The 9,037-nt window shown below is 39.5% G+C and overlaps 1 protein-coding gene across 3 annotated transcripts in view; it reads right to left on the reverse strand.

Annotated features, from left to right (window-relative positions):
* Positions 1–3,534, reverse strand: part of Pxk (PX domain containing serine/threonine kinase) — a 54,426-nt gene extending 50,892 nt beyond the window's left edge. For all 3 annotated transcript variants that reach the window (XM_013010465.1, XM_013010466.1, XM_013010464.1), the window contains exon 1: positions 3,347–3,534. In XM_013010465.1, coding sequence (XP_012865919.1) covers positions 3,347–3,485 — 139 coding nt within the window. In that variant the 5' untranslated portion in view covers positions 3,486–3,534. The remainder of the gene's footprint in view (positions 1–3,346) is intronic.
* Between the last annotated feature and the right edge of the window lie 5,503 nt (positions 3,535–9,037).

The raw sequence follows: 9,037 nt of genomic DNA on the forward strand, positions 1-9,037 counted from the left end.
GGCTTTTTTCTTTTTGCTTATGTGGTGCTGAGGAATCGAACCCAGGGCTTCATGCATGCAAGGCAAGTGCTCTACCACTGAGCCACCTTCCCAGCCCAGATTTTTTATTTATTATGTATTTATTTTTTGTTGGTAGTGGGGACTAAACATTGGACCTGGGTGCAGCCCCTCAGCTCTTCAGCTCAAGGCTAGCATAGAGATTTTTTTTTTACTGTCTCATGAACTTTCTTGCCCCAGCAGGCTTCAAATTGTAATCCTCAGATCTCAGCCTCCAGAGTAGCTAGGATTACAGGAGTGAGCCTCCAGTCCTGGTGAATGCTTGAACACAGAACTCAAATCCTGCTGAAGCAAAGGTGGTAACCACAGACCATTTAGAAACTGAAAAGAAACAGTATCCATACTCAAAGGGAGAAGTGGCTCTGCTCTAAGAACCACAGCTGGGAAATAGGTGGCATGCATCTGGGAACTTCAGCCATGCTATGCATTTCAAGAATGATTCTAGAGAGCTGGCTGGAGGAGGGAGCCTGGGTTTCCCTTTCCTGATACTACTAGAGAGTCTGCCAGAGGCAAGACAACTTTTGACATTTCATTCAAAGGGGGAAGTAAATCATCACTTCTCATATATTATTACAGGACTCTACCCTCTACAGTGTGGCTAGACTTGTGAGCATTTAAATTCTACCAGAAGTAGCCTTTTTATACCGCTCTCCACATCTGCTTTACACTCCTAATGATCCATCATGCTGTCATGGAAGGAAAAGATCAAGAATAACAGCAGAGGGAGGAGGTATAGTAGAGGGAAAAACAAAACAAACAAAAAACCCAAACCAAAAAGATCAGATAACCTTCCAAGAGCCAAACAATATTTTAACTTGAAAAAAAAAACCAGGCCAGAATATAGTCACACAAATGTACAACACTGGTTAAAGCACACCCAACTGAGGACTTTCATATTTTCTTTTACTGAAAGATAACAAGATAAACTCTCAAGGCAACAGCTTTAAGATCCCTTCTAAACTGAGCGCTGGTGGTTCACACCTGTAATACTAGCTGCTCAGGAGCCTGAGCTCTGAGGATCATAGCTCAAAGCCAAACCAGGCAGGAAAGTACATGAGACTCATCTCCAATTAACTACCAGGGGCTGGGAAGGTGGCTCAGTGGTAGAGTGTTTGCCTTGCATGCATGAGGCCCTTGGTCCAATTAACTACCAGAAAACAGGAAGTGGCACTGTGGCTCAAGTGGTACAGCACTCACCTTGAGCTGAAGAGCTCAGGACAGCACCTAGGCCCAGAGTTCAAGCCCCATGACCATCCAAAAACATAAATAAATAAAGACCCCTTCTAGTATGGACTCATGTAAACCCATGTACTTCTACATTGAGCTCCCTGAGAACAAGAAGCTCATCTGCTTTGTGCCTGCAGTCCCTACACTCAGCCTAGTGGCTGGCGCATGGTGTAGCAGGTGTGTGATGCTGGTTGAGTGAACAGAATCAGTACATGTGCACTACATCTGAATGCTTGTTTTCAGGAAAAAAATCAACAGATACTCTCAGGAAATAAAATCAGCAAAATAAGAGGGCTGAGTTAGGCTGACTTGATAAGCCAATCTAAATGATTTGCTGAGAATTGTGGGAACAGTAACAGGTGGAACGTGGAGAAAGCCACAGAAGATGTTATTCTCTCAGAAATGAAGTTGTCCTGAGGGTTCCAGTTCTGTCTATGAGGTTGTTCTCTAACATCAAACAAAATAAAAGGGGGGAGTTTGAAATAAATTTTCCTTCTCTTTGCTGAATTCTGAAAAGGCATTTTCCTTGGTCTATATGGCACTTCCACAGCAACTTCACTCCACAGCAAGGCCTCTCATACTTTAATGTGTACACAAGCCAGCTGGGGGGCACCTGTTCAAGTCAGATCCTGACTCAGCAAGTCTGGGATTGAACCTGAATTCTGTACTTTCCACAAATTCCTCCTTCATGTCATTGCCGTAGGTCTGAAACAACATTGTGAATAGCAAGCCTCAAAGGGACTGTGGTTTGGTTTTGTTTTAAGCTTGGCTGTAAAATGGAATCACTTGGAGAACTTCACAAACTATAAACCTCACTTGCTGAGGTTCTTATTAAAAGGGATGAAAATGAAAAGTATCTCCCTCTACTTTAAAATATTTCTGTTTTTTGTTGGTGGTAGGTTTTTGCATGCCAGTCCTGGGGTTTAAACTCTGAGCCTCAGTGCTATCTCTAAGCTTTGTGCTCAAGACAAGCACTCTACCACTTGAACTACAGTTCCACCTTTTTTTTGGTGGTGGTTAACTGAAGATAAAGAGTCTGATGTAACTTCCTGCGTGGGCTAGTTTTGAACCATGATGCCCAGATCTCAGCCTCCTGAGTGGCTAGGATTATAGGTATGAGCCACCAGTGCCTAGCAATAACAATGTTCTAAAGACACAATTATAGGATAATACCTATTCTCTTAGCCATAAAACTAACATATCCAGATTTCCATTTACAAAGCCCCCAAGCATAGCTAAGTTTTAAACAATCAACTGCATTCTATTTATTGGTTCAAGTCTATGGTAGTTTCTATTGGTATCTTCAAGGCCACAGCAGAGTTTATTAAATATTTATTTCTTCCTTCTGCTGAAAGCACACCATTCTGCTGACATGAGGTTATTGATGCTGGTCTGTTTGTGTAACTCATATTGGAACAGAAGCCATTTTCCATTTCAGATCCCTGGCAACATGGTGGTGATGGAGGAAGATGTAGAAGAGAGCTATCTTCTATGAGTGTTCCAAGGAACAAATAGGAAAGACCCTTCTGAATCACTGTTTGGTTTAAAGTAAATCTATGGAAAAATCAGATTCCCTGTATAAAAAATCCAAGTACAAAAAAATTGAGATGGGGCTGGGAAGGTGGCACAGTGGTAGAGCGCTTGCCTTGCATGCCTGAGGCCCTGGGTTCAATTCCTCAGCACCACATAAGCAAAAAGAAAAAAGCCGGAACTGGCGCTGTGGCTCAAGTGGTAGAGCACTAGCCTTGAGCTGAAGAGCTGAGAGACAGCGCCCAGGCCCAGAGTTCAGGCCCCACAACCGGACCCCCCCAAAAAAAATTGAGATTACTGTATATATTACTTTGGATTATTTGCTCCCTCTCTGACAGAAGGATTTTTTAAAAAGACTATAAATATGTGCTAAAAGTGATCACTTAACTATCTGGGCAGACATTACAAAACTAAAAATAATTTACAACCAACTAAGTCTTCAGAAATAAACATACCAGTTTTTTCCAGATATTTATCTCCTACTAAGTCTAGTGTCCTACAAGATCATAATTCATAGCTCCTTTAGGCTTACCTGTGTAGTTTGCAGAATAGTTGTTTGGATCTAAAAACTTCTTAACCAGCTCACAGTTAGACAAGATATGATTTGTGGTGATAACGTTGAGATAATTCTGAAGACCTTTCTGCCTCTCAGCTATGAATTCACGATCCATGTTCCCAATCAACTTTTTGGGAGGAAGAGGTAGACTTAGTCCTGTAATCTTTTAAAAATAAAGAAATAAAAAGGTTATTATACTTATGTTATCCACAAATAAAGTTGATATCACAACCCTGAACTGTCATACCTCAGGAAATTTAAGACAACATAGATTTTAACATGTATCCTAATTTTGGTGATAATATAAAATGTGAAAAAACTGTACACTTTAGAATTGATAAAATTCTATACAAAGTGCAGAACTTTCAAACTTTAATTTTATTTTTACAAGTCTTATAGGAAGGCCAGGTACCAGTTACTCATGCCTATTATTCTAGCAATTCAGGAGGCTGAGATCTGAGGATTGAATGTTCAAAGCCAGCCTGGGCAGAAAAATTGGAAACTCTTATCTTGAATAAACCATTAAAAAAAAAAAAAAAGGAAGCAGAGGTGACTCAAGTGGTATAGTGACAGCCTTAAGCAAAAAAGCTAAAGGGACTGTAACCTCTCTATACATCACCTTTACAACAGTAATAAAAAATGTAAAGTAATTTTTTTATTAAAAAAAGCTAAAGAGTACACCCTAGCCCTGAGTTCAAGTCACACACAGTACCAGCACACACACAAACAAGTCATATATGAACATAATATCAAGAGAAAATTAGTTTAAAATTAATTAGTTTAAAAAAATTATTACGTGGGGACAGGAGGGAAAAACTGGGAGAAAAGTGAGGGAAGGGGTGAGACTCTCTAAAAAGAAATGTACTCACTACCTGACCTACATAACTGTAACCCCACTGTACATCACCTTTGTAGTAACAATACAAAAACAAAAATTTTAAAAATTATTACTGTCAGCCCCATAATATTAGGTCCCCAGAAACTCCCACCTGCAGATGACATATCCATCTTCCACTTCCCAGGAACAGCCCCATTCAATCCTTTCAACTGATCTTTTGGCACTGGAGAACATTCATTAGTTATTACTGGAGTTTTTACTTTCAGGCAGTGTCTAAATTTCCTACTAACTATGGAAGACAAGGGTCAAGTTCTCTTTCACAATTCTGACTTTAACCTGCACACATTCTGTCTCCATCTTTATAGTACCGTTACTTAAGTTTAGTGTATTCCATGTTTACATTAGATAAATATTTGTAACAACTGTTCAATCTCTCAGAGGTTCTGTGATATAAATTGGGATTGTAATGACACTATAGACTACTCTTATTAGAATTCTGTTTTCCTAAATCTGCTTAATTATGGACTCTTATTGACTGGCTTTTCAGTTTAAAATATTTCTTATATTTGTCTCTTCTGTTATTTAATTTGTTTGAGGGAAGGGGGAGGGTAAAGGGGGAGAGAGAGAGAGAGAGGAATAGAGGAGAGGCGTAGAGATAGATAAGAGTGTGTATGTGTAAAGTCAATTTACTATTATTTACAATGGTTTGCAAGGAAGGAAAAGTAAATGCAGGTACTTTGTACTGGACCATTTTCTAGTCACTTAAAGCTTTCTGAGTGTATTTTTTATACATTAAATACAAAGCATCAGATTGGCACTTTAATTTTGCAAGTAGAGTCACTTTCAAAGAGAAGTGTTATCTGACGCTACTGCTTAGAGAGCAGTCCAAGTGGCATGTGTATTGATTGGGGTAAGGTCTAAAGAAGGTCATCTTGAATTCAGAAAAGGAAGTAATCAAACCCACTCAAGTGGACAAACTTAAGTTAGACTGTTTCACTGTGTATTTTTCAAACAATTATGCAGCCAGAGAAAGACCTTGAAGTTAACACTGGACAAGACCACAAGGCACTAGCTGATAATTCTAAATTGCTTATTTCTCCAGCATAATTACAAAAATATGCCAGAGTACAATCAGTGTGAATTTTCTTATCATAGTATAATTCAATGCTAGATAAAACATTTAAATTTCAAGTTGTTTTCCTCATACAATTAGGTTTTACCTAGCTCCAGTTTCTGTATTAGCTTAGTGTTTTCTCATGCAGGATGTATAAAGGTAGCTATCCAAGACAATCATTTCATTTTGTTCAGAGGCATTAAGTATTATAAAAGGGCAATATATAATCTAAAACAATAGATAAATCATATTTTAAAATTATTTTACAAAATTCCAGAATATAATCTAATCCAGGGACATATGCTCATATTGGCCTAAAAAATGTATAAAAGGACTCACCTCAGCTGCTTGACAGTAGCTACCTCTGTGAGTAGGTTAATATTTATTCCCTACTATAAAATGTTTGCAATGCTCCTTTATTATTCTTTTTCAATTGAAAAAGAAAATCCCTTTTGCCTATCAAACTGATTAGTAAAGATTCAAAAAATTACTACTGACCTATATCAATTCTTTGCCTGCACGGTCCTCAGAAGTGCCACCTGAAATCCACATTACCCAAAAAGGGGAGTCACACCTAACATCCTTGGTTCAGGCTCCAATACTTTGGCTATTTTCCATTCAAGGTAAGGATGTGAGAATGGATTTAATAAAATAACTGTCTTTAATTGTGACGCCCAACTGTTAATCCATCTATTTTCTCAAGCTTCGCTTCACTCTAGGAAAATGTATTAGTGAGCTCAGATGTCCCACCAGTTCTTCTAAGTCATTGGGGTTCTTTGTCAACAGCTACCATAAGTGTCCCTGTCATGTCAGATAAAGCTGCAGGTAATTTACCTGCCCTAACTGCTCTACAGTATTTCCAAGAATACTAAAATTTTTCAATGTGTATTAATTTTGAAGTTTTGCCTCTTAAAGAATATTAAAGAGTCACTTATTTTCTCTTTTAGATTTCTCCTAGAATTTCTAAAATGTTTAGCAGTCAAAGAATATAAAATTTCAAATGCCAAGCATCGATGGCTCAAGCCTGTAATCCTTGCTACTCAGAAGGCTAAGATCTAAGGATGAAGGTTCAAAGCCAGCCCAGTTAGGAAAAGTCTATGAGATTCTTACTTCCAGTTAACCATTAAAAAGCTGGAAGCGGAGCTGTAGCTCAAGTGGTAAATCACTAGCTTTGAGCAAAGAAGCTCAGGGGCAGTACCCAGGACCTGAGTTCAAGCCCCAGGACTGGCATAAAGAAAAAGAAAAAGGAAAGGAAAGGAAAGGAAGAAGAATGCTAGCACATACAAAGCTCAAGTCACTAAGCCACTGATTTCCTAGACGCCTCCACATCAAGACTTCAAGGCAGGACATCTCATCACCTCACTTTCCCTTTTAATGTGTCCCTTGGTGTCCCTTCTTGAGTTCCTCTTAGAAGAAAAGAGAAAGAGAAGCCAGAAGAGAAGTCCTCTGAATTCCATTCATAACAACTGCAGAATGACATAGCAAAGGGGATGATCCCAAAGTGGGGCCTGAGGCCCGTAATCTAATTTACACAAGCCTGGTAGAAACTTCTAAATTACATGACAAACTATATTTTGGTTCCAAAAAAGCTAGGTTTCTTTCTGTTGCTGCTGTTGTTGTTTCAGTCATGGAGCTTGAACTCAGGGCCTGGGCGCCATTCCTGAGCTTGTTTTTGCTCAAGGCTAGGGCTTTACCACTTTGAATCATAGCTCCACTTCCGGTTTTGCAATGATTAACTGGAGTTACAAGTCACAATCTTTCTTTCCCAGGCTGGCTTCAAACTGCAATCCTCATATCTCAGCTACCAGGACCCAGTTTTTGTCAGGAGGAAAACTCTCCATATATCAACTATTCATCTCTCTTTACGCCCTTCCATCATCAAATCTTAATGATCTGCAAATTATCTTTAATAATATTTCAGTCTGGAGTTCTAGGGAGTTCTAAGCTCTCAACACATGCTTTATGTGTCCCATTTTCCCCCTAGTACACAGCAAAGTCTTGCCAAGGTCAAGAATGGCAATAAAATTTGAATCATATGGTGTCTGTGCTTCAAGAGACCTTAGAAGTTACCCCTTCATTTCAGATGGAGAAAGGGAAGCCTAAAAGGTCTCACTATTAACAAGAGGGGGAACCTGCGTTCTTCCCTCAGTCTAAGCTGCAAGGTCCAGGTTCTCTCCATCTGCTCCTCCCTTTTTATTTGTTGTACACTGTTTCCCTGAGTGCTTAACTTGATGCTGCATTTCTTTAAAATAAGCTAGTAATTTTTCTTTGTTGTTACAATGACATATTCTCACTTTACAGTTCTTAGAAAACAAAGCCATTTTCTATTTTCTTAATCATATAGCTATGTGAGCTTGTTTGAAAAATACAGAGCTACACATAGCCATAATCCTGCCACCTGTAAACATTTTGGCACATTCATTTCAAGTTTTTTTCCCTGCTAAGTATTCAATGGAAATTTTATATTCTGTAGTTACTATCACTGAGATATACCCTATTGGACTCCATACATATATTTCTTTTTTTTTTTTTTTTTTGCCGGTTATGGGGCCTGAACTCTGGGTCTGGGCGCTGTCCCTCAGCTCTTCAGCTCAAGGCTAGCGCTCTACCACTGGAGCCACAGTGCCACATCCAGCTTTTTCTGTTTATGTGGTGCTGAGGAATCGAACCCAGGGCTTGCAAGGCATGCACTCTACCTCTGAGCTACCTTCCCAGCCCCCATATATTTCTTTTTCTTCCTAAGAAACTCATTTATCTGTAAAAAGTAATTGGACACTGAAAATCATGGTCAGTTTCATTCTGTGGTTTTGGAAGCCTTCAGCGACTGTCTTATGGCAGTTGTTTTGAAATTCTTTTTTTGCCAAAAAAGCAGTATGTACCTTTTCTGTTTGTTTACTTGGATCAAGAAAAACCTCCCACTGAAATGATGTCTGGCCATACTCTACCCAACACAAGCCAACGTCAATTCATGTGGCTATTTGCATTTGAAATAAGATACATATTCCAAGTGCCCATTTAAAAAAGGAAAATCACACTGCAGCAAAAATAAAATTCTGTTCTATTATAGGCCATAATTGAATAGCCATGGAGATTCAGCCTTCTATCTCCAAAGTGAGAATAAATAGGAGATAAAACCCTTCCTTCCACCCCATATTTTTTTTTTTTTTGGTCGTGGGGGCTTGAACTCTGGGCTTGGGCGCTGTCCCTGTGCTCTTCAGCTCAAGGCTAGCGCTCTACTGTTTGAGCCACAGGACCACCTCCAGTTTTCTAGTGGTTTATTGAAGATAAGAGTCTCATGGACTTTCCTGCCCGGGCTGGCTCTGAACCATGATTCTCAGATCTCAGCTTTCTGAGTAGCTAGGATTACAGGCGTGAGCCACCAGTGCCCGGCTTCCACCCCATATTCTTAAAGGCTGGTCTAGGCAATGTCAACTTCAGAAATATTTCCCCACATTCTTATCTAGCTGTGGCAAATAAAAAGCTGCAGATTTAGCTGAGTATCAGTGGCTTATGCCTATAATTCTAGCTACTTGGTTGGCTGAGATCTGAGAATTGTAGTTCAAAGCTAGCCCAGGTACAAAATGGCACTGTGGCTCAAAGTGGTAGTATACTAGCATTGAGCACAAAATCTCAGAGACAATGCCCAGGACCTGAGTTCAAGCCCCAGGACACACACACACACAGGACAAATACACACACACACACACACACACAC

This window comes from Dipodomys ordii, unplaced genomic scaffold (genome assembly GCF_000151885.1).
Source record: "Dipodomys ordii isolate 6190 unplaced genomic scaffold, Dord_2.0 Scaffold12, whole genome shotgun sequence".
Taxonomy (NCBI): Eukaryota; Metazoa; Chordata; class Mammalia; order Rodentia; family Heteromyidae; genus Dipodomys; species Dipodomys ordii.